Source organism: Budorcas taxicolor, chromosome 10, assembly GCF_023091745.1.
Source record: "Budorcas taxicolor isolate Tak-1 chromosome 10, Takin1.1, whole genome shotgun sequence".
Classification (NCBI taxonomy): domain Eukaryota; kingdom Metazoa; phylum Chordata; class Mammalia; order Artiodactyla; family Bovidae; genus Budorcas; species Budorcas taxicolor.
Window position 1 is genome coordinate 63,266,111 of NC_068919.1, and position 27,067 is coordinate 63,293,177.

At 36.5% G+C, this 27,067-nt stretch overlaps 1 protein-coding gene across 1 annotated transcript; it reads left to right on the forward strand.

Moving 5' to 3' along the window:
- The first annotated feature begins 227 nt into the window (after positions 1–227).
- Positions 228–27,067, forward strand: SLC30A4 (solute carrier family 30 member 4). Its single transcript, XM_052646293.1, has 7 exons — positions 228–618; positions 10,326–10,472; positions 22,677–22,830; positions 24,274–24,475; positions 25,292–25,397; positions 26,163–26,297; positions 26,913–27,067. The coding sequence occupies exons 1-7, from the start codon at positions 228–230 to the stop codon at positions 27,065–27,067; spliced, it is 1,290 nt and encodes a 429-aa protein (XP_052502253.1).

The following is a 27,067-nucleotide window of genomic DNA, read 5'->3' on the forward strand; positions in this document are numbered from 1 at the left end:
AGGTAGAGCGCTGCCTCCTTTCGGAGCTCCGGCGCCCCCCGCCGCCCCGGGCTTCGGAACTTGTGGGCTCTGTCGGGCTGCCTTTAATTTATAATGTGCTTCGTTTCCCACAGAATGAGGAGGGACGCGCCGCAGTGCCACTGGGAACTGGCTTTCGAGTGAAGTAGGAGTCGCCGGCCGTCCGCCTGCACCCAGCCGCTCGGCGCCGCGGCCGCTCAGCCAGTGCTATGGCCGGATCCGGCGCGTGGAAGCGCCTCAAATCAATGCTGAGGAAGGATGATGCGCCGCTGTTCTTAAATGACACCAGCGCCTTTGACTTCTCGGACGAGGTGGTCGACGAGGGGCTTTCTCGGTTTAACAAACTTCGAGTTGTGGTGGCCGACGATGGTTCCGAAGCCCCGGAAAGGCCTGCTAACGGGGCGCACTCGGCCCTCCAGGCCGACGATGACTCCTTGCTGGACCAGGACTTACCTTTGGCCAACAGTCAGCTGAGTTTGAAGGCGGACCCCTGTGACAACTGCAGCAAGCAGAGAGAGTTGTTGAAGCAGAGAAAGGTGAAAACCAGATTGACCATTGCTGCCGTTCTTTACTTGCTTTTCATGATTGGAGAGCTTGTAGGTGAGTTGTGTTGCCAACTCACTTCCCACTTACCTTGCCTACTGCTTTGGGGTTTAAACTTGCCTTTTAGGAAGCTTGTTATTTATCAAGATACTGATCTGGTGATGTGCCGAGGCCTCACAAACTGCAGATCAGCCTAGGTACAAAAGTTATCTTTGCAGGCATGGGTGCATTTGGTGACTTTCCAAAGCTAACTTTTGACATTTTCTAGTTCTCTGAACACCATGTCATCTACTGTAAAGTTAAGGACATTTTCTTCATTATATATCATGTAACTTCCTGTTTCAGAAAAAAAAAATCTGATAAAACACTAGGTTAATTTTTGCAACGTTTAAAATAGTAAATTATTCTAAAATTACTTAGAAAAATAACATTTTACTATGTGAAGGGACCTTACTGAACACCTGCTCCACCTTTTTTGAGTTCTGAGGGCACAGAGGTTAAATAGATTATGAAGACACTTAAGTAAGTGAAGATTTACCATCCCATTGTCTTGATTTTTTTCCCTCTGCCATTGAATTTAGTGGTTGTTTACTATTTCCTTTTGTATTTATATCCAGGAAATTTGCATAGGTAAATACTACTAACTAACCTCAAAGTTTTTCATTTTAAGGAGGATCTAAAAGTCAGCCGTCTTCCCCAGATTTTATGAATTTGGCTTTTTCACTTTTTAATTATTCAGGTAATGCAGTTTTACTATAAAATACATTCTCCATTTAGAGATTAATTTCAGAGTCACATAAGTATAACTGCTAACTTCTCTAAGTGATCATTGATAAAGTGACATTAAAGAAAGGAGATTATTCTCTTGTGTTCTCCTTTTTTATATTTTTCCACACCCTGGGGCTTCTGGGATCTTAGTTCCTGGACCAGGGACTGAACTTCTGAGGTAATCCGAACCACTGGACTGCCAGGGAATTCCCTCCTGTGTTCTCTTAATGAAGAACCATGATGAGAACAGAGAAAGCCATCTGGATTTAAGATGCTGGCTGGGGGTTATGTGCAGAAAAATTATGTACATTTCCTAAGTTGTTTCATACCACTCCTCCCCAGTGCTCACTTCACCCATGCTAACCTTCTTTCTCCCTTTGACTCACAAAGCTCTTTTCCTGCCCATAACACCTTCAGACTGACTGGCCCCTCTACACCAGTGGCTTTCAAACATTTTTGATCTCACACTTAACATAGTGACCTATGTAGGCATGCATGCATACATATGTAAGTATGTTCAGACACATACACATGTATAAATATATGTATAATTAAAACAAAAGTTGCATGTCACGTGATGTGTTCTGTTTTTTCAATTATGGTCCAGCCCATAATTGATTTCATGGTCTATGAATGGGTCACAGCCCACAATTTGAAAAACACAACTTTGTATGGACTGCCTTTTCCCAAAACATTCTAGGATGACTTCTTGTAATTATGTCTCATCTCAAAAGATACCTCTTAGAGACCTTTCTGACTGCCTGTAGGTCTTTTCTCCCCTGTTCCTTCCCCCACTTTAAAAGCCCTCAGACTGTCTTGCTTGTATATTCACTTGTTTAGTATCAGTGTCCACTGAAATATAAGCTCAGTTACCAGCACACAGCACAATGACTAGCAAAGAGTATACATTCAATAAATTTTTGTTTAATTAATAATTACTGTTTGAGAATTATAAATGTTTACACTGTAAAGAAAGGAGTAGAAGCTGAGATCAGATAAGGTATGCTCTCAGACTGAGTCAATGATGCCCAAATTCACAGGAATATGGAGTCATTCAGTTAATATTTAATATTTGAAGTTAAATCACATTTAATCAAAATTTCCCCCTTAAAATTAGAGTTTACACCTATTAAAAATTACTAGGATATAATTGCCCTGACATTTTTTAAGTCTCTTACTTGGTAAATGATGTTTTGCGAAAGCTACAATAAGCATTTCTTTTCAAATACTAACTTGATTTTGAAGTATGAAAATCTTGTTAAACACTGTAGAGGTGCTAGTACTTAGAATGGACATTAACAATATTATTCAGAATGTTACACAGAATGAAATTGTAAACAGTAGAGCATTTATTACATTGTGTCAAAAGCACTTAGAAATAAAACATCTTATGTAGAAAGTATGGAGTAATGTTTAAAATGAAATAATTTAAAAATCTGAAAGAGGAGACTTGATTTTGCATCTTGGGTTTGCCCTGAGATGTTAGGAAAGGTCAGTTCTTTCCATTCAGCAAGTATTTCTTGGTATACTTACTATGTACCAGGCAGTGTGCTGTGGTGTTCCAGATATACAATGGAGAACAAAACTATTATAATCCCTACTATCTAAAACACTTAATCTAATGTTTGGAGGACATTATGTCCTCCTGTAATGGAGGACACAGATGTTAAACATGCAAGTAAATTTAAAATGCAAGTGGTTTTTAAGTACTGTGAAGAAAAAGAACAAGATACTATAGGACATAGTAATCAGTAGGACATGGTTTATGTATTAGCCAGATACAGTTAAACCAAAAAAAGAATATTAGGAGTTATTTAAGAAAAGGGAATGGAGGAGGACTTTTTTTGCAAGCAAAGAGAACAGCAAGTTCAAAAGTCCTAAAACCATCAGTTCTTTACGAGGACCTAAAAAGACCAGTTGGCCAGAATATAGTGAGAGGGAAAGAGGTAGGGGGCCCAGATCAAGTAGGTCCTGAGAGACCATTTTATTTATTTTTTTTTAATTTTTTTTTATTTTTACTTTATTTTACTTTACAATACTGTATTGGTTTTGCCATACATTGACATGAATCCACCACGGGTGTACATGCGATCCCAAACATGAACCCCCCTCCCACCTCCCTCCCCACAACATCCCTCTGGGTCATACCTGTGCACCAGCCCCAAGCATGCTGTATCCTGTATCGGACATAGACTGGCGATTCGATTCTTACATGATAGTATACATGTTTCAATGCCATTCTCCCAAATCATCCCACCCTCTCCCTCTCCCTCTGAGTCCAAAAGTCCGCTATACACATCTGTGTCTTTTTTGCTCTGACAGACCATTTTAAATGAGTCTGTTCTTTAATTCTAAGTACAATGGGGAGCCAGTGATGGCTTCTGAGTAGAGACTGACATGATAGGATTTACTTTTTTAAAAGATAACTCTGACTCTTATATGGAGAGTGGATTGGCTGGTACAAGAGCAGAAGCAAGTATATTTTCACAGAAGTCCCAGTAGGAAGTAATTATGACTTGAAATAGAGTGGATGGAGAAAAATACACTGATTGAGAAACATTCTAGAGGTAACTGTGGCAAAATGGCTAATGAGTTGAACGTGAGAGTTGATGTGAGATCAATATCAGGAATGATTCTGAAATTTCATACCTAACCTGCTGAGTATATGGAAATGTGTATCATTTATGAAGCAGGGAAGGGAGAAAATACAGAACAGGATTTAAGCATGGGCTCAAGGGTTTTAGACATGTTAAGTATTACATGTATGTGAAATAGCCATGTAAAAATGTCTAGTGACCTATTATATGTAAGTCTGCCATTCAGAAGGGAGGTCAAGGTAGATGCCATAGGAACAGGAAAAATTATCTAGAGAACCCAAGTCTTGAGGAACTACAACTTTAGAAGTCAGGCAGAAGGCAAACAAGTATCCCAGAACTGAAGAAAAGAGTATTTCAAATTGGAAATAAATAAGTTAAAGCTGCTGAGAGGCCCAATGAGATGAGAACTAAAATATGCTTTGAATTTAGTAACAGTTACTGACTGCTCTAACAGCTGCATGGGAGTGAAAAAGATATATGTGGATATATATATATATATAAACACACACACACATATATATACATATATCCACATACATATATGGAACATATATATATATTATTTCCACACAGATGGGGAAAACTGGAAAGGAGACAATAGCAACACAAACTAGAACGGAATCATGTAAAAGACGTAACTATATTAATAGGCCCAAGAAAGCCAATTCCTAAACAAGCAGTGGGGAAAACCAAGACCCAATCCAGTTTATGCTAGTGCATCAGAAACACCTAGATAACTTGTTAAAACACAAATTGCTGGACCAGAGTTCCTAATTAAGTAGTTCCGGGGAGGAATTTTCTAACAAGTTCCCAGGAGATGCTGATGCTGCTGATCCTGAGTACTACAATTGAGAACTGCACTAGAGATTACTAAGCAGGACTAGAACTGGTTGCATCAGGTACCCCTCTAAGTGGGTAAAGAGGAAGGCTAAAATAAGGAAAGTTTATGAAAATGTGTTTAAGAGCCAGTCAGATATAATAGTATAATAATAGAATAAGTATCCATAGAGATAAAATGAGATCATGAATCTATGAAACAAGAATAGGCTATTCTTAAAAAGAAATTCAGAGTAGAAAAAAATATTTTGAATAATAAAAACATTAAAATATTTTTTAACTCCAAACAAATTAGATGGTGAATTAAGATAGTCTCTTACAGAACAGAGCAGAGAGATAGAAGATCATGGGGGAAGAAAGGCAAGAAAACTAGTATATGAGTTCAAGTTCCAAATAATAGGGGCTTGGGGAATAGAGAAAGCATAAGAAAGAAATCATCAGCAACATAGTTTAAGAAATTTCCCAAGAACTGACGGGTATATAATTACAGACAGAGTCAATAAAAGCCCAAATTGGATGAAAATAATACCACACCGAGGTACGTCACTGTAAAATTTCAGACTTATTTATTGCTTCAGGCAACTGGTGTGTTCAACAACTGTCTCTGATTGTTTTCGACAAACATTAACTGTGGTTTGCACCAGGGCCAAGTTCCAAGTCAAGTCAAATAAAAAGAACCTTACAAGTATAGTCTCTGAGGGAATCACCAAACAGGTCAAATAATGACAATTTCCTGGCGGTGGGGCTTTTAATGACCTCTAACTCCATCCAGGATGTCTCTGGTGGCTCAGATGGTAAAGAATCTGCCTGCAATGCAGGAGACCCAGGTTCAATCCCCAGGAGAAGAAAATGGCAACCCACTCCAGTATTCTTTCCTGGAGAATCCCATGGACAGAGGAGCCTGGCTGGCTACAGTTCGTGGAGTCACAAAGGATGAGACACAACTGAGGGACTAACACTTTTACTTTCAACTCCATCCTATTCCCTACAGTGGCTGCCAGGCTGAGGTTTTCACTGTGCTCACTGCTTGTTAGTTTCCAAGGCTACCATGGAATTGAAGAGGGAGAGACTGGGTATAAAGCAAGTTAAAATGCCACAGAGCTACTGAGATTCTTATCAAGGTTGAGCCTTTTCCTTGAATAAATGCTACCTTTATCAGCCTTTGTTTAACTAATGTGCATAGTTTTCAGAAAGCTGGTTTGAACCATTTTTGCCCGTGTTCCATGCCTTGTATGGAGGAGATGATTTTCAGAGGTCCTTACTCTGCTTTCTTTGGTGGTGATCACCACATGTGGCTCTTTAGGCTAACTAAAATAAATTCAGTCCCTTAGTTGCTCTAGCCATATTTCAAATGCTCAAAAGCCACATGTGACTAGAGGCTACTCCACTGGCCAGCACTGATAAAATATTTCCATCATCTCAGTTCTATTGGACAGTGTGGCTTTAAGGTATTATCCTCGTTTTATAGATGAGTAAATTGAAGCTCAAAAATGAGTAAATTGAAGCTCAAAAATGAGTAAGTAACTTGCTCAAAGTCTCAGATTTCAAAGTCCTGGAAGCCTGGCATGTTGCAGTCCATGGGGTTGCAAAGAGTTGGACACGACCCAGCAACTGAACTAAACTGATGGTATTAACCACCAAGCAATATTTTCTCTCAGTGATTTCCAGCTTTTTCATGTCAGGGAAAACATATAAAAATGGTATTTGTATAGACAACACTGGGATAAATGGATGTGTCTATAAGATCATCAGCCCCACTTCTGCTGCTCTTGGCTCTGCACACCCATCTCAGGAAAGGGGAATCAACAGCTCAGCACATTTTAAGTGTCACAACATCCTGATCATGAAGTTCTGCAGTACACTATAACAGTAATTCTCATAGTGTGGTTTCAAAACCAGAAGCATCAATGGCGACCTAGGAACATGTTCAGTTCATTTCAGTCGCTCAGTTGTGTCCAACTCTTTGCCACCCCATGAATTGCAGCACGCCAGGCCTCCCTGTCCATCACCATCTCCCAGAGTTCACTCAGATTCACGTCCATCAAGTCAGTGATGCCATCCAGCCATCTCATCCTCAGTCGTCCCCTTCTCCTCCTGCCCCCAATCCCTCCCAGCATCAGAGTCTTTTCCAATGAGTCAACTCTGCACATGAGGTTGCCAAAGTACTGGAGTTTCAGCTTTAGCATCATTCCTTCCAAAGAAATCCCAGAGTTGATCGCCTTCAGAATAGACTGGTTGGATCTCCCTGCAGTTCAGGGGACTCTCAGGAGTCTTCTCCAACACCACAGTTCAAAAGCATCAATTCTTCAGTGCTCAGCCTTCTTCACAGTCCAACTCTCACATCCATACATGACCACAGGAAAAACCATAGCCTTGACTAGACGGACCTTAGTCGGCAAAGTAATGTCTCTGTTTTTCAATATGTTTTTCAATATGCTATCTAGGTTGGTCATAACTTTTCTTCCAAGGAGTAAGCGTCTTTTAATTTCATGGCTGCAATCACCATCTGCAGTGATTTTGGAGCCCCAAAAAATAAAGTCTGACACTGTTTCCACTGTTTCCCCATCTATTTCCCATGAAGTGATGGGACTGGATGCCATGATCTTCGTTTTCTGAATGTTGAGCTCTAAGTCAACTTTTTCACTCTCCACTTTCACTTTCATCACGAGGCTTTTTAGTTCCTCTTCACTTTCTGCCATAAGCGTGGTGTCATCTGCATATGTGAGGTTATTGATAGTTCTCCCGGCAATCTTGATTCCAGCTTGTGTTTCTTCCAGTCCAGCATTTCTCATGATGTACTCTGCATAGAAGTTAAATAAGCAGGGTGACAATATACAGCCTTGATGTACTCCTTTTCCTATTTGAAACCAGTCTGTTGTTCCATGTCCAGTTCTAACTGTTGCTTCCTGACCTGCATACAGATTTCTCAAGAGGCAGGTCAGGTGGTCTGGTATTCCCATCTCTTTCAGAGTTTTCCACAGTTTATTGTGGTCCAGACAGTCAAAGGCTTTGGCATAGTCAATAAAGCAGAAATAGATGTTTTTCTGGAACTCTCTTGCTTTTTCCATGATCCAGCGGTTGTTGGCAATTTGATCTCTGGTTCCTCTGCCTTTTCTAAAACCAGCTTGAACATCAGGGAGTTCACGGTTCATGTATTGCTGAAGCCTGGCTTGGAGAATTTTGAGCATTACTTTACTAGCATGTGAGATGAGTGCAATTGTGCAATCTTTAGTTTGAGCATTCTTTGGCATTGCCTTTCTTTGGGGTTGGAATGAAAACTGAGCTTTTCCAGTCCTGTGGCCACTGCTCAGTTTTCCAAATTTGCTGGCATATTGAGTACAGCATTTTCACAACATCATCTTTCACGATTTGAAATAGTTCAACTGGAATTCCATCACCTCCACTAGCTTTGTTCGTAGTGATGCTTTCTAAGGCCCACTTGACTTCACATTCCAGGATGTCTGGCTCTAGATGAGTGATCACACCATCGTGATTATCTGGGTTGTGAAGATCTTTTTTGTATAGTTCTTCTGTGTATGGATGTGAGAGTTGGACTGTGAAGAAGGCTGAGCGAGATCCAACCAGTCCATTCTGAAGGAGATCAACCCTGGGATTTCTTTGGAAGGAATGATGCTAAAGCTGAAACTCCAGTATTTTAGCCACCTCATGCAAAGAGTTGACTCATTGGAAAAGACTCTGATGCTGGGAGGGATTGGGGGCAGGAGGAGAAGGGGATGACAGAGGATGAGATGGCTGGATGGCATCACGGACTCGATGGATGTGAGTCTGAGTGAACTCTGGGAATTGGTGATGGACAGGGAGGCATGGCGTGCTGCGATTCATGGGGTCACAAAGAGTTGGACACGACTGAGCGACTGAACTGAACTGAACTGAACTACTCGCAAAAAAGCAGGTAGAGAAAAACTGCCAAAGTATGAGAATCTTTTATTGATTAGCCAAAATTAAGAAAAGCCTCCCTGAGAGATGAAATTTGGTCTGCCAGAAGTGAATTTTCACAATGAATTTTGAAATAAATCCCTGGTGGCAAGATTTCTTCCTTGAATGCAAACAGAACTCAGATTTTAAGAACATTATTTTTAATGCTAAAATATTTGGGGATGAAAATATTAAAGCTTTTCAAACTATTACCAGGGTATTGATAATTAGGAGATTTTTACATTTTTTAAAAACAATAAATAACATTATAATTGAAATCCAAATGCACAAAATTTAGCCACATTTCTGCTTGATCCCTTAGCATTGACTTGTAGAAGTAATAGATAAAATGCACACATTTCTAAAAAAATATTCCTGACCTAAATTATTCAAACACTTCAGAAATATCTTTCTGACCCAAGTTAGCATCACCACAAAGACCTTCTTACAGAAACTTCCCAAGAAGTGGGCATGAATATTTTAAAAGGCTTCCTAATATTAGTTGAAAATGGTACTTCTTGTTATTTATTCTAAAAGAGTTTGATTGCAAATTAAGTTGAACATGTTAGAAATGTAAATTCTCAGGCCTCATCCAGATCTACTGAATTAGAAATTCTGGGAGTTGGGTCAAGAAGTCCGTAGTTTAACAAACCTTCCAGGTAATTGTGATATACATACAAGGTTGAAAACTCTGTATAATAAAAATTTATTCTCTGAATGGTGATAGGAAAATTGGTTGACCATAATGGAACTAAATAATAATAATAAATAGTGTACATATATTATGTGTATATATATATAATAAATATATTTTATATACAGACACAGACATACACACCCAAATATATGAAATATATACATTATTATTATTTACTGGAAAACCAGTACAGAAGAATTGTATTCTAAATGACATCTTTTATCCCTCTATTAGGAGACACTGCTATTTATATCTAAGAGAATTAGTTATTTTTTATCTTTTGTTTTGAACTATTGAATATCTTATGAATTTCTTTAGTTTATGTTCAAACCCTCCCAAATTAGTGAATTCCTACCTTTTGTTCAGCTTTATTATAATATTTAGATATGGTGGTTATTAAGTTCACTAACACACTTAGCAGTAAAGAATATGACCCAGGTGTGATCCCTGGGTCATAAAGATCCCCTGAAGCAGGACATGGCAACCGACCCTAGGACTCTTGCCTAGAGAATCCAATGGACAGAGAAGCCTGGCAGGCTGCAGTCGATAGGGTCGCACAGAGTTGGAATCAACTGAAGCAACTAAGTGGCAGCAGCAGAATTAGTAGGTTGAGTAAAAGCTGAAGTGCTAAAACATAAAACTTATCTTGTGTTAGCCCCCCTTTAGTGCCTCTTAACTTTTTTAAGGTCATTGATTCCTCAGAGAATCTGTTTCTAGAAATGGACAGTCTCACCAGAAAAACATATATGCACAGTTAATGTTTTACATAAAATTTCAGGATACTTTGACTTAATTGTAATAGGATAAGTATTTAGTTAACTTTAGTTATAAGTTCATGTTTTGTGGAATATTGTATATTTGGGGTTTGATTGCTTATGTTTGTTATTTTAATTAACTTATTCCTTCTTTCCTATCACCCTTACTCTAAGGTGGATACATTGCAAATAGCCTAGCAATCATGACTGATGCACTTCATATGTTAACTGACCTAAGTGCCATCATATTGACCCTGCTTGCTTTGTGGCTGTCTTCAAAATCACCAACCAAAAGGTTCACTTTTGGATTTCATCGCTTAGGTAAGTAATTGGGCATTTCTTTATTTATAACATTTTATAGTAAAATCACAATGAACTATATAACCTTTGATTAACTAAAGTCTTTCTGGTGATAGCCTGTTAGAACAAAGCAAATGAAAATAGAAAAATAGGAACACCTCCAAATGCATTATGTGTTATGCATTGGCTTAGGAAATAAAGCTATTCAGATATATATCTTCAGATATATATCTTCCAGGGTACATTCAGATATATATCTTCCAGGGTACATTCAGTTCATTCAGCTAAATAGCTTACACATGTAAAATTACATGGTAATCAGGTACTTCGCTGGCAGTCTAGTGGTTAGAACTCTGTGCTTCCACTGCAGGGGGCACAGGTTTGATCCCTGGTCAGGGAACTGACCTGCATGCCATGGCACAGCCAAAAGAAAAAAATTATATGATGATCATTAATCTTCAAATGTTGTTCCCTGTGTCCTGAAGATGTTAACAGAAAAAAAGTTTACCTTCAGTTTACTGAACCAAACAGAACTATATATATGTATTTAATTCATCAATGAGTGTTAACTTCTTTCTTTCACCTCAGGCTTTCTAATCAAAGCTACTGTCGTCCAGGTTTGGGGCACTACTGTAATTTGTATAACATACTGTATTGCTGACTTTCACTGTGGCCATTAACTGTAAATACAGCAAAGATTCTCTGCTTGACCATACCTCCTGAATCATCTCCCAAGCCCATCTGTGTTCTTTCTTGTAAACTCTAGTTTTAGCAAGAACCTTGCCAAGCCAATTTAACAGAAACCCCATTCTCAATATTCGATGGGTTATCCCCAGGTGATGTCTCATTGCCCTGATTTTCAATAAGACTTCCTATACCAATCTTTAATAAAGTCTTTAATAAAGTCTTCTTTAATAAAGTCTTTACTGTGGTTTAACAAGTGTCATTGAATTTTCTTCTTTAACAATGCACACATATTTTATTTTCCTATTTTGAATAAATATTCAATTAAAAGAAGTTAAAATCATATATTGTTATCCACACAACTCTTCTTCTTGCTTGTTTTTTAAAATTTTTACTTATTTTTAAAATACATATAGAACAGTCACTTGAATATGAAGTGCCATATGACCAATTTTTGCATTTGCTTAGAACCTAAAAATTGACATTTAAGTAGCTTCAGCAAAACTGGTCTTAAAGAACCAGAATTCACATCTTTTGTAGAGACATTGACACTTTGGGCTAATATATTAATCAGTATCTCCCCCTTCTTTGTTACTTTTTAGCTTAATCTTAACATGTAGGTCTCATATAATTTAATAGTTGAGTCTTCTGGTGTAAAACTTGACGTTGTACATGAATGGCTGTATTCCAAGTAGCTATCCAGGTCATAACTTAGGGAAATTATGTGGCATCCCCGTATCTCAGCATCCTTGGCTGCTGTACAAGAGAGGTAAAGCCCTGAATGAGGTCTTTCTGTTATTTGTTAAGCCAATGCATAACACATAATGCATTTGGATGTGTTCCTAAAAAAACTCCCACTGCTAACTGACACATTATACATCCATTTGTTTACTGATTGCCTTGGGGTTTGTAAAACAGCTTCAAAATTATTCTCAAACTTTAATCTTTGTGTGATGTAAACTTGCAATTTAAGATCAGAACTCAAACACAGCATCATGGAATGGGGATTTCTATTTTCTAAAGAGAATATATTCATTTTAGATTGTAGATCCCTTGCAATTCTAATGAAAACAGTGGAATTCTCCTCTAGAAACATGCAGTAACATAGAAGGTTCTACAAATGATAAATTAAGAACACATAATCATGGAAATTCTGTTAAATGTCAAAGAAGTATTTATTATTTATTTGGTTGTAGATTACAAGCACTATGGAAAGATGAAAGAAAAAAGAACTGACTGGTTCTACTGTATTTCTGTATATTTCTATAGAAAGTCAAATTTTTCCCTTTACTTAAAAGTACTAGTTCAAGATGGTGGACTAGAAATCAGCATTTGAGACGGGAAATACATTTCAACAGGAAATGCAGAGTACCAAAACAACAAAGAAAAGCAAATGGTTGGGTAACCAATAAACAGGAAATTTCTGGAAGTCAGAAAGTAGATGGGAGTGGGTTGAAGAAAGAAACAAGCCAAGAAACAGCAGCCTAGAGTACGTTTGGGCAGGAACTGGATCAGCCTAATGGAACTCCAAAGAAGACTCAGGGACAGAAATGGCAGAAGTGAGAAAGAGGGCTTAAACAAGATTAACTGAATGGCTATAAATGGGAAACTGCTGCTACTAGTCAGTCCACTATGTCCCTACTTTCTGCCCATCCCCACCTCCCCTCAGGCAGTCTGCATTTCTCTCCATGTGAACACCAAATAGTTCTTCCAGAAAGAAACTGAGCCAAATGTTTGGAGAAAGCTGAGGCTTTTAGTGTGAATGTTGATGCTCCAAAATAAATATTTTTCATCCTAGAATTCAGGGTTCTGCAGCCTTAGAGTTTGGGTCCCCACATACTCACGCTAAAAGTAATACACTTGTCTTAGTCTGCCCTGCTCTATACCCGTTATTCATACCTATTTTAAATAGTTATATATTATCCTTCCAGCATTTACTTTTTGTATAGTCCTGTCCTTCTACCCTAAATGTGAACAGACCAAGAATCTTTTAGGAAGTGAGAAAAACCAGCAGCATGAAAGAAAGTTTAAAAAAAAAAAAAAACTAACAAAAATTTGTCCTACCTGAAAAAGAGGAGACTTAAGAAACAGAGGAAAATGTTTTAAATTACCTTATTAATACTCAGTATAGTAAAACAGTAAAATATTTTGAAAAAAAATATAGAAAAAACTCTCTGAAATTGAAATATTACAAAAAATGTTTTCAATAGGACTAGAAAATATAATCAAGAAAGTCCTCCATAAAGACAAATGCCATATGATAATATTTATAGATGAGAGCTAAAATATGATATAAATCAACCCATCTATGAAACAAACAGACTCACAGATATAGAGAACAGATTTGTAGTTGCCAAAGGGGATGAGGGAGTCGGGGGTGGGTAGGGGAGAGACAGAATGGGAGTTTGGGATTAGCAAAGGCAAACTATTATATAATAGGGTGAATAAACAAGATTCTACTCTATAGCACAGGGAATGACACTCAATATCCTATGAGAAACTATAATAGTAAAGAATATTAAAAAGAATATATATAATTGAGTCACTTTGCAGAAGAAATTTACAAACATTGTAAATCAACTACAGTAAAAATTTTAAACAATAGTAAAAAAGAAAAAAAGTCTCCCAGAATACAGAACAAAAATAAAAACAGGAAGAAGTTTAAAACTATAAAAGAATGATCTGGAAAGTCTGAAGTATACTATTAAAAACCTCAGAAAAAGAGACTTAAAAAATAAAAAGGAGTGACTGCTTCAGGATTATAGAGTTTCTTTTTGGGGCTGATGAGCATGTTCTGGAATTAATGGTACTTGTTGCACAACCTGTGCATATACGAAAACCCTCTGAATTGTCCACTTCAAAATTGTTAAAGTGGTAAATTTTGTTATTTGAATTTTATGTAAATTTAAGGAAGAGGATTGTTGTGATACAGATAGGTGAGTATTTTCCAGAGCTAAGGGGGGAATCACACCCTCACACTGGAAGGGCCTCTTGAGATCTTTTTCTTCTTTGTATTCCAAAATCTTACAAGGATATATATAGATAAGAACTTATTTCACTTATTCTGCTCTTTGAAGTAATGAAAGAAAAACTTATGATGATCTGAGGAGGATTAAAAAGGCAACAAAGGTATGTAGAACTGAACAAAGCTATAAACTGAAGCAGTGGCTGTCCTCATGTGCTATAAAATTCCACAGCTTCACAAGTAATCTAAGTTCTCTAGGGGAGGGTATGTTTACGTTGGACGCATTTAGAGAGCATGCCTCTTAATAACCTCTCAACTACCAAGACTTGGGGATTCAGGTCCTAAAGAACGGTTCGGAAGGAATTCCCCCTGAGAAACTTCTGGTTGGTTACTGTGCTGTTGAATTTTGTTTTGCTTTGATGGCATGGGTGATAGGAGTTGGATTTTTCTTTGTTGTTTTACTTTGTATATATGTAAAACTGTCACAGAAGTAAAAAATTAATTTTTAAAAGAAAAGATTTACTCAGAGAAGCCTTGCTTTCATCCTGTCCCCTCCAACCCATCCTTCTGCCCTACTCCTAATTAGCAACCATTTTAATTACTTTCTGTCTGACCTTCTAGCATTTCCTTTTGAAAGTATAAGAAAAAAAAATATGTATGTATGTTCATATGCATCTCCTCACGACCCTTTCTTATGCAAAGGCAGCATACTGGAGGTGTATGTCTATGGAGAAGGGTTAGATATTAGTATCATACCCTGAATTTATTTTCTTTTTGTTTTCTCGTAACACTTTATACATGTCTAATAGCATTTATCACATTTTTATAGATATTTTTATGAGACAGTGTCTGCTTCTAGACCATGAATTAAGTAGGGACAAGAACATAAAATACAAAAGTCTATGGCTCTGGCACTAATAAGTGCTGTATAAGGTATCATTAATCAGATTGTTACATAGTCAAAGCTGAGTAAATATGGATATGAAAACTGAAACAGATAATCTAATGATCCTTAAATCATTTGTTTTCAAAGTTAAACCGACTTCCAAACTGAGAGTAGGAGAATTTTTTAAATTTTGGGACAAAACTGTTTGGGACTTGAAAGCATTTATCTATAATTCTGAATCGGTTTATACTCACAAACTCTAAAAATTTATTTGGTCAGTAACATAGCTGAGTTGTGTAGCCTGGCTTATAGGTCCTTCAGAATAATTAAGAAACTAGTCAGAAGGGAATTTCTTCTCCTTATCTTAGTCAGGGGCTGATCCCACATCTGAGATCTGCTCTTTCACTAGCTGTATGACCTTTGGGAGAATGACTTAACTATGGGTTTCTACTGTAAAATAGAGATGATAGTACTTTTATTGCAGAATTGTAAAAAAAAAAAGAAAGAAAGACATAGTTAAGGTAGTATAAGTTCCTAACATGATACCTGGCACAGAGTAAATTCTCACTAAAAGTTAGTGTCAGCCTTCTTTTCCTTCCTTCTTCTGCCAGTTTATCATCTTATCCAGACTTTTCTTATCTCTCAAAATGCTCCATGCTTCAAAACCACCTGCTTCCCCCCACCCCAATCAAAATTCTTATTTTCTTAGCAAAACTATCTCAGCCAGGTAGTAGGAGAAAAATAACATGATTCACCCTCATGATTAACAGTTTTTAAAGATGTGCTTTATAACTTAGGTCTTTAGTAACATTTGGGGCAGTATAACAAAGTTTCTTTTAGCAAAAATCGTTCTCAGTCAAGGCCAGAGAGGTAGTTTCTGATCTGAGGGGTAAGCCCAACTGGCTGTTGCAGGAGTCAGTTCCATTCTGTTGGTGCTTTCTTTCCTTCATGTGAACTCACAGATTGTATAAAATCATTCAGGTTTTTCTTTTCCTTTTTCTTTTTTTTCTTTCTTACATTTCAGTGAGTTACAATGGCAGCTCTTTTGTGAGAAGATATGTGAGTTATTTTTAAATGCCTGGATTTATTTGACTGTGGATATGCCATCTTATTCTGGACGTTAATAAAACTTAGAACTTCATGAAGCCACACTGTAGAAGAAATCCCACAAATCCTTAAGAGGAATAGCATTATGTCTCAGGGGACATGCTATTCCAAAGTAGTGGGGGAGCTCTCTGCTTTTATCCTTCTCTGTGGATTATGAATGTAGTTGACTTTATTTATTTGGCTTTTCTTCCAGTTCTTGGGCTGAAGAGTCTGCAAGAATTAGATAAAGATAGTGACCATGTGGAAGGACTGTAATAAGCAGAGTTGTCTGTATTTGGAATGAAAAGCAAGATTAGCTTTGGTAATACAGATCTCAGCCTAGGTTAACTGTGAAGTGACAGTGCAGGAGTCTTTTGTAGCAGTGTGTCATTCTACTGAGCAGAGACCTTGCAGACCTAACTAGATGATGGTTGTCCTGAGGTAGGTATATGCTTATAATGCTAATTCTACATAGTTTATTTTTCCCCTGATACTTAACTAAAGGAACAGAAAGTATTCAGCTAAAAAAATTTCTTCCCCTATACATGCAGCCAAAAAAAAAAAAAGAAAAGAAACCCATCTCTTCTCCCTGGTGATTCATTTCAACAACTTCCTCCCACCCCTGACAAGAGTTATGCCTATTTGTCATGTTCACATCTTAAGCGCTAATTTATATCACATGAACATATTAGGGGAAAGTATAGGTACATGCTAAAAATGGGAGTTTTTACGGAGACAGGTATAAGACATCAGTCAACACTGGATAGCCAAAAGTCGACTTGCGAGCACTGGGCACTGTGGGTGTTGGGGAGAGGGAGTGGTACGAAGGCAGAAAACAGGAGGTGATTTAGAGTAGGAAGTGAGAGGATCTGAAGATACAGACTTTGCAGTTTAGCTTTCCTGGTGGCAACTATGGGCCCCTGAAATCCTATGTGATGTCTTTGTCCTGAGTTCATCCTCACCTGCGGATGAGATGAAATAAAAATACTAGTTTGGAAGTCCTAGGCAAATCCAGTACAGCCCACTGCTTTTCCTTCTTTTTCCTTCCTATCTGCTTTTAGAAGAACGTAGAAAAGAAAAATAGCATAAAAGGAAATGGAAGAGACTGTATCTCCACTCTCCTTCCCTATTCTTTTTTATAGGCCTCTGAAACCTGAACTTCAGATGTTTGCTATTTAAGTTTGAGTCAGTAGAGAGACAATGTGTATGCCTGAAGGGAAATATACATTATTGGCATCATAGCAAAGATAACAGTTATGACAGGCCAGTACATCTGGGCAGCACTCATAAAAAAGCAAATATGCTTGGGTTGAGTGTGGTTTACATAGTTGAAGATTGTTACTCATTCACTGAACAGGTGCTCAAAAGTTCCTGTTGAATGAGTAATATTATAGGGTGGGGAAACACAATAAATATATACAGAAGCACAACATAATCATAAATTGTATTAAATGTTGTAAAGAGAAAGAATAAGGTAGTATGATGGAGAATAACTGAGGATATCAGAGAAGGACTCAGTATTTTTCACATGAATCTTGAAAACCTCTAGTTTTGGCAATTTATTTGCATGTGCTGTCAGTCACCCAGTTGTATCCAACTCTTTTGAGACTCCATGGACTGCGACCAGCAAGGCTCCTCTGTTCATGGAATTTTCCAAGCAAGAATACTGGAGTGGGTTGCCATTTCCTACTCCAGGGGATCTTCCTGACCCAGGGATCAAACCTGCATCTCTCGTATCTCCTACATTGGCAGATGGGTTCTTTACCACTGTACCAACAGGGAAACCCTTTGGCAATTTACAGATGTGTTAAAATGTACAATAAACATTTTTAATTTATTATAGTACTATCAAAACTTGATAATCATCTGTATTTTGTTCCATTTAATTTTTGCTCTTACTGTTTATTAGCTTTTTGAATCAAAACTGTTTATCCTCTGTATGTGAAATTTAGGGTATATTTTGGTCTTTGTTAGATCATTGATCATAATAAGCATTTGTGTTTCAGCTGAATGAAATGACCCAAGAGAGTGTTACAAAATACATATTCATTCATCTTACTCCATCCTCCAATGCTACCATTCAGCCAAGTAGAGTGATACAACTATTTGTGTGTAGAATAAAGTAGCAAATTATGTTAGAACTACTATAAAATAGGTTTTCTAGAATTTCCATAAAAATCTCTTTCAAGAGTTTACTTATGCTAAATTTCCATTTTGTCAAGTTTATCTAAGATGAATAGGATAGTAACTTTCACAAAAACTAGGGTTTCAATTGTGAAAGTTCCTGAGTCTCCTTTAGAAAATGAAAAATCCATATGTTGTATACTCCTTTCATCTTGGAAAACTTTAATGTATGTTATGTGACCAAATACCAACCCAGGGCAACAGGGCAAGAATGAGAAGATTGGAGCAAGTCATAATTTGGTTGTTGATTGAAAGCTTCCTTCTCTCTCAAATGTGGGAGAAAACAATATCTTGCCTGCATTTATCTGCATTCCATCATATTTAAAATACTATGAAAAAATTTTAATAATTAGGTCTATTCATGATATTTCACCAAAGTTTAATTTATTCACAGTGAAAGAACTTTTTGTTCATTTTATCAGAATGATCATACGTTTACTATTAGAAATTTCAGTTATATATGTTCCTGTGCCTTATACTTCTCAATTATAAATCTCAGCCCGAAAAATATACTCAAAATTTAGTTTCTTTTTTGCATTTATCAGTGCTCTGTTTAGAAAACATTTTGACAGATCATTAGAATAAAAAAATAACAGATGAATTCTTTCCCTTTCACCAGGGAAACTAAATATGAGGCACATTCCTATTAATTACTGAATAAGCCACATCTTTGGTAACAGTATCCTATATATGTCATTTGGGGAATTTCTAGGAATCAGCTGAATTCCATTACTCTTAACTATGGGCAGGCATTAGGGTCCTTTGTGCTGCTCATGGGGGTGAAAGCTGTGTGGTGGAAAACTGAGTTTTCGGATGCAAGGGCCTCGGGCCTTCTCAGGTGGGAATCCTCCTTCTCAAGAACATTATGCTTTAGTTTGACTTTCATTTTACTTTATTTAGAATATGGTTTTGCCTTGTCTGAAAGTTCACAAAAGGTAATTCTCAGTGTTTAGGAAAATGATCACTGAGATGTGGGTATTGCCACATTTTAACTTGCTTGCAAGCTCTCTTGCTCTCTCCAGATAACAGTGTGTCTGAAATATTGCATGGGACATACTTACATGCAAAAATTGGTTGTTTATCTGAAATGCAGATTTAACTGGGCATCCAGTATTTTATCTGGAAGACCTCCTAGGGTCACAATATATCTTATCATCCAAAAGACAAAGACACTTTTGAGAGTGAAATGGGACAGTTAGTAATTATGACAGGATAACAGGCATAAATTGGGGCTATCTGGGAAAACAGGAAAGTATGGCCAACCTAATTGCAAGGTGTTTTGAAAGAATTTTTAATTACTGATTTTAGATCTTCATAAGCAATCACCTCTCTATGTCATTGACTTGTATAACTGTTAATCTTTACAAAATGTACTGCTTTATAATTTCATGTTAAAAATTTGATTTGGGTACCCTTAAAACTATGGTGTCCTAACTGTTAGCTAGCTTCAATCTGGACACGTGATTAAAGTTCTTTTTTTTTTTTTTTCTGGAAGAGCTTGAGAAGGATTGGTATTTTTTAAATACCAATATTAAAGAGAGTTAAAGTTCTATTTCTTCATGAGTAAAATGAGCAGCCAACCACTAGTACCTGAGATTTTACAGTTCAAAATTTTTTATTCTTTCTTTCTTTATATATGTATATTTTGCCATCAGTGATTATAATTTAACAAGAAATTCTATATGTTTTCAGTCTTATACTTGGCTTAATTCTTTTCTTTTAACCTATTCTTGTTTTTCGGGATTTAGTAAATAACCTATTGTTCATATTTAGCTTAACCTTCTTAATTGTATATATACACTTTTATCTTTCCTTACTCAGCCTAACTAACTTCATTCTACAGATCCATCCATAAATACGTGAGTACATACTACATGCCAGCCTTTCTGCTGAGTGCTACAGTAAATGTGACCTGGAATGTAAAGTAGTCATATCCTTAAGGGGCTTAGAGCCTAGACTTGATATAGTAGTCTCTCCCTATCTTTGTGTATTTCAGTTGGTTTTTTCTCTATCTTTCTTATTGCAGTGTCTCCTTTAAAGTATGATAATTAGTATGTCAGGAATAGGTAAATCATAGTTTTAAATAGGGGTTGTTATGTTTTTTGTCTTATTCTAACATCTGTTGATCCACAGAATTTTAGAGTTTTGGCTACATTAATGAGATGTCTTTGGGGAAACAGCTTATTTTACTGCTAGATAGTTTTCTGTGTTGCAATTTATGAGGTGGAATAAAAGTGTATCAAAGTCCAATATACTGGAACTGCCTGGGACCTTTGAGCAATAAGTTGACCCAGATAACAATTTTCCAGGTTGTTTTAACTTATAACACTTAAAGGTTTAATATTTGATTTCTTAAGAAAAATTTTATATATTTTCTTTCTGTTATTGTTCTGAGTGTCAACACTAGTTTTATATAATAATTATTTTTAAATGTACTTTACATTGCCCTATTTTAATAATTTTAAGAAGATATAAAATGATTTCTACTTCTTACTCACATGGTGGAAAGCATATATAGTGGAACATTATCCCTGTCTCCTAGCCACCCATTTCCTTCACAATCTGTTTTTATCAGTATTTTGTATAGTCTTCCAGAGTTTGCATGTACAGATCATTATTATATATTCTCTTTCTTTTGGCACAAATGCTAACATATCATGTATACTGTTGTGTACTTTTCTTTTTTCACATAGATGATTCCTTATTAAAACATTAAGAGCTCAATGCTTTTTTTCAGCTGCATAATATTCCATGCTATAAGGCTCCTACTAATCACTTCTTTTATTGTTTTCACTTGTTTGCTATTATATGTAATATTTGATAAATAGATTCTTAACATACCTCATTTTGTACATGTGCAGCTTGTCAATCTTTTCTTGTGATTATCAATTTGCCTGATTTTTTTTCTTTTTATTTATTTGTTTAAATATTTATTTATTTGGCTGAGTCAAGTCTTTGTTGTTACATGCAGAATCTCTCACTGTGGCACACAAACTCTCTAGTTGTGGTGCATGGGCTCAGTAGTTGTGGCACGTGGGCTAAGTAGTTGTGGTGCATGGGCTAAGTAGTTGTGGTGCATGGGCTAAGTAGCTGTGGCGTGTGGTCTCAGTAGTTGTGGTGCGTGGGCTCAGTAGTTGTATGTAGAGTTAGTTGCTCCAAGGCATGTGCGGTCTTAGTTCCCCATCCAGAGATCGAATCCATGTCCCCCTGGATTGCAAGGTGGATTCTTAACCACTGGATCACCAGAGTAGTCCCTTTTTTTCCCCTTTTTAAAAAAATATAAATAAACCAACAAGGACCTACTGTATAGCACAGGGAACTGCACTCAGTATTTTCTTATGCTGGGGCTTCCCCAGTGGCTCAGAGGTAGAGGGTCTTCCTGCAGTGCAGGAGACAGAGGTTTGATCTCTGGGTCGGAAGATCCCCTGGAGGAGGGCATGGCAACCCACTCCAGTATTCTTGCCAGGAGAATCCCGTAGACAGAGGAATCTGGCAGGTTATGGTCACAAAGAGTTAGACACAACTGAAGTGTTGGACACAACTAAAGTGACTGAGCATAAGAGAAGAAAATCTGAAGAAGATATATATATACACACTGTACTGAACAACTGAAACTAACATGATATTGTAAATCAATTATACTTCAATTAAAAATACCTATATATATGACTATGGCTTCCCATTATGTATATACCATAATTTATCCATTAAGTTCCTGGGCATTTAAGATGTCTCCAGATCTTTTTTATACTACAGGCTAAGCTACAGGAGAAAATTTTGTAGATGTCTTTGTATACATATGGATGTGTTTCTATTGGATAGATTTTTAGAATTAAGGAATATATGCATTTTAAAATTTTATTAGTTTTACTAACTGCTCTCCAAAAGATAGTTTTATTTTATGCTTCTATCAGTATATCTTTGCTAACTATGGCTGTTAAACTTTTTAACATTTGCCAACTTAGTAAGGGGAAAAAGGAATTATTTGAATTTCTTGTATTATGGTTGATTTTGATATCTGTTTCTTTTCTGTATATTACTATTTGTGTCCTTTACCCATTTTTCTTATCGGTTGTTTGCTTTTTTATTGATTTGTAAGTATATCATCTATGGAGAAGTTAGTCTGTAATTAAGTATGTTACAAATTCTTTCTCAGTTTTTTTCCTTTTGTTTATAAATATACATAATTTGACCCTAAAGAGATAAGAAGGAGGTGGGGAGTGGTGGGAATGAATTAATAGAGGATCCAAAGCAAACAACTAAACAATTTTTTAAATAAGAAAAATAACATGACAGAAATAATATAATGCCTTTATCTCCTTAGAGGGAAGAAGATGTAAATTAGAGACTGCACAGTATTTAGTATGTATGAAGTATAATAACCATTCTACAAATATATTTATTTTATTTTTCCTTCCAGAGGTTCTGTCAGCTATGATTAGTGTGCTGCTGGTGTATATACTTATGGGGTTCCTCCTCTATGAAGCTGTCCAAAGAACTATCCACATGAAATATGAAATAAATGGAGATATAATGCTCATTACTGCAGCTATTGGAGTTGCAGTTAACGTGATGTAAGCTGTATTTTTTAAAATTTTTAATAACTTTATTTTTTAAAGCAGTATTAGGTTCACTGCAAGCACTTCTCCTATGTACACTATCCCAACACATGCATAGCCTCCCCCATTATCAACATCCCCCACCAGAGTGGCACACTTGTTATTAATACAAGCCATGAGCTCTACACTGACATGTCATTACTGCACAGAATCCATAGTTTACATGAGGGTTCACTCTTGGTGTTAAACTCATTCTATGAGTTTGGACAAATTTATAATGACACTATCTACCATTATAGTATCACACTCTATATTGTGTTCACATTAATATTTTCAAGTACTGTGAACTTAGAGACTATTGTGTATGCATTCAATAATGTGCAGTGATATTTTAATATATTTTGAAGTTTTATAGTACATTAACTTTTCTGCTAAATGTTAATAAAATGCTGTTGTGGAATTATATAAGTTTCTCATGGGTTTGCTCAGGTATACTGAAGTTTGACTAACAATCAGGAATTTAAGTAGGACAAAGTTTTTAAAATAACTTTTATAGTATTTTTATTTTAATAAGTTTTTCTAACTACCAACTTTTTTCCTAAAAACTACAAAATCTTTAATACTTACTTAATCGTTTGGACCAGGGTTCTGTAAACTTTTTCTGTAAAAGGACCAGATAATAAATATGTTAGTCTTTGAGAGCCTCTTTTACATATACTCAGCTCTACTGCTATAAAACAGAAGCACCCACATTTAGTATGTAAACAAATGAGCATGGCTGTGTTCCAATAAAACTTTATTTGCAAAAGAAAAAGAAAAAAATGTATAAAACAGGAAGTGAGCCAACTATGGTCTACAGACCCTAGTTTGCCAGTCCCTGTGCTAATGGCCTCCATTCATACTTAGAATAAAATCAAAACATTTTACCATAGCCATTTTGTTAGATCCTGTGTACCTCTCCAGCTCACCTCCTAGCATCTTGGTCACTTTATTCTAGCCACAGTGGCTGTCTTGCTTTTAAGAGCACATTTTCAGCCTAGGGCCTTTGCCCTGGTGGTCCTTCTGCCTGGAACACTCTTCCACCACTACTTGCTTCCTGACTTCATTCAAGTCTCTACTCGGAATCCTAGTGAGGCCTTTTCTCATCACTCCCCATCACTCTCCATCTCCTTGCCATGCTTTACTTTTTCTTCAAAGCATTCACATTGTCAACCAGTACAGTATGTATTTATTTGTTAATTCTCTGCCCTCTCTACTGGAACATGAGTTGCATGGGGATATGTCTGCCTTACCACTATTTTGACCCCAACACCTAGAACAGTACCTGATACATAATAGGTGTTCAAATATTAATTAAATGAATGAGCTTCATGTTGCCTCATTAGTACCTGATTAGTAACAAATATTTTAATCAATAATATTAGAAAGAATAATAATCTTTTCTTTTATTCTTAACAGAATGGGGTTTCTGTTGAACCAATCTGGTCACCATCATGCCCATTCCCACTCCCTGCCCTCAAATTCTCCTACCACAGGTCCCAAATGTGGACACAACCAAGGGCAGGATAGCCTGGCAGTGAGAGCTGCATTTGTACATGCATTGGGGGATCTGGTACAGAGTGTTGGTGTGCTAATAGCTGCATACATCATACGATTCAAGGTAACATAATCACTAATTCTTCTATTTTGAAATATTATTTAATTTCAACATTAAAAATGACTGAACTTCCCTGGCAGTCCAGTGGTGAAGACTCTGCTTCTAATGCAGGGGGCATGGGTGTAATCCCTTTTTGGGGAACTAAGATTTCACATGCTGTGCGGCTCAGCCAAAACAAAAAACAAAACTAAACTAAAAGTCACGATTATCTTTTATCGGTATGCTAGACACCAATGCCAGTCCTATTCACTTTGCGTTATGCAAACATACCTGAACTATCAGTATCGCTCTTATACTAGCACTAGTCAGAATAGTATCACCTCAAGGAATAACTTATCTATTGGTTTTGGTAGTGCTTTCACTGAAAAACTCAATTTTAAGCTTTAACACTCAACTACTAGGTACTGGAATATATACCACAATGAAAATTCAAGAGATCTGAGTTCTAGTGTTGGCTCTGGCTGTAATGCTTTGATCTTGAGCAAGTCCCCCAGCTCTAAACTTGAGTTCTCTCCACTTTAATACGAGGGGCTTAGACCAGATGGATAGCTGCTGAAACTCCTTTCAATTCTGATGGTCTGTGGCTTGTGGGTGGAAGATTTAGAGGAGGCACAGAGGAAAACAGTGGAACAAATGGCTAAACTTCTGGAAACGGGTCTCACAAAGAACAGTAGACATTTCTCGACTGGCAATATCCAAGTTTTAAAGATATGCTCCAGTCCTGCTAAAGAAGGGACAGAGTATGCCTTGTTTTGCTTTTCAGACTTGTTTTATATCTGTTTGTATTTAATCACACAATTTTGATTTGTCTCTTTTCAGCCAGAATACAGGATTGCTGATCCCATCTGTACATATGTGTTTTCATTACTTGTGGCTTTTACAACCTTTCGAATCATATGGGACACAGTAGTGATAATTCTAGAAGGTAAGCTGTCTGGTATCCCCATTGTGAGTTAATTATTTCCCTAAATCAGATTGGGGCTGTTGGCAGGAGGGATTCTCTAGGGTAGGAGTCATGTCTTTCTTTTTACTAATACTTATTAGTCTATAATACCACCTTACATGAAAAAAACATACAAGAGTCAATGCACTCTCCCATCTATTACCCATTTGATCTTTGTAATAGCCAAGAAAAGTAGGCAAGGCAAACATTATTATCCCCATTTACCAACAACAAAACTGTGGCACAGTGGGGTAACATAACTTCATTAAGGTCATGCTGCTAATAAACTGTGGAGCTAGGACAAGAATGCAACTCATGATTCTTAATGTAGTTATGTTTAGTAATTCATGTATTAAGTCTGTAATTCCCATTTAACTTGCTATTCAATTTCTAACATTCCTGCCTTACTAAATATAAGCATGTAACCATGAGTTCTCAAAAGTAGGTTTATCATCATTGTATGTTCCTTTTTCTTTTTTGTCTATCCTAGCTTATTTATTAAAGTATTCTGATTTGGTTGACATTTCTTTTTGGTGAGCATTTTTTTAAGTATTTATTAACCTCTCATGTATATCCTGCTATATATATATGCATAGTTTATCTTAAAGTTTTAATATAATTTAAAGTATTAATTTAAACTGAATTAGGTAAACCCATTTGGTTTCTTTTCTTAAAAAATGTCATATTAGTAATATATAACTTTTTTCTTAAAATAGCCTTTATTTATAAATGATCCATTCTGAATAGGTGTACCAAGCCATTTGAACGTAGACTATATCAAAGAAGCTTTGATGAAAATAGAAGATGTACATTCAGTGGAAGATTTAAATATCTGGTCTCTCACTTCAGGAAAACCTACTGCCATAGTACACATACAGCTAAGTACGTTGCTGACGGTAAATGCTGGGGTTGGTGGACTTCTATCTTTGGAATGAAACAACTGTCCGTAGGAGTAAATAGGAAGACTTTTCTGCTAGAAAGATTTATTTTAAGGGAAGGGTGAAGCTCTTCAAAAGGTGAGTTGCAAGTCAATATAATGATAGCAGAGCAATCATTTTCTCTTTGATGAGATATTACAGATTGATTTTTTGCCTTCAGATTAAAGGCATAAAGTATATTTACCATGTTTTTTCTATATAGAAAAAGCTAGACTCTATGTTTTTATTTAAACATTTCACAGATTGATGCTTTCTTTTTTTATCAAAATAATACACGCTTATGACTTTTTAAAAAAGACTACAAAAGATGAAAGACTAGTAATTGATGCCTAGTGTTCTTTCTCTATGCAAGAGTGGACCAGAGAAATTGGAATAAGAAGAAGTCGTTCTGGCTTTGTGAACTGAAACACTTCTCTAACAGAATAGCTTCAAGAGGGTAGAACTCACACTAATAAAAACATGTACACAGAATAGTATGATTGTTTTTTTGCCCTTTATCTTGTTCACTAATATGTAACAGTGTGCAGTGAATAGTAATGATATTTTCTTGATATTGCAGTTCCTGGAAGTTCATCTAAATGGGAGGAAGTACAGTCCAAAGCAAAGCATTTATTATTGAACACGTTTGGCATGTATAAATGTACTATTCAGCTTCAGAGTTACAGGCAAGAAGTGGAAAGAACTTGTGCAAACTGTCAGAGTCCCAGTTCCTAA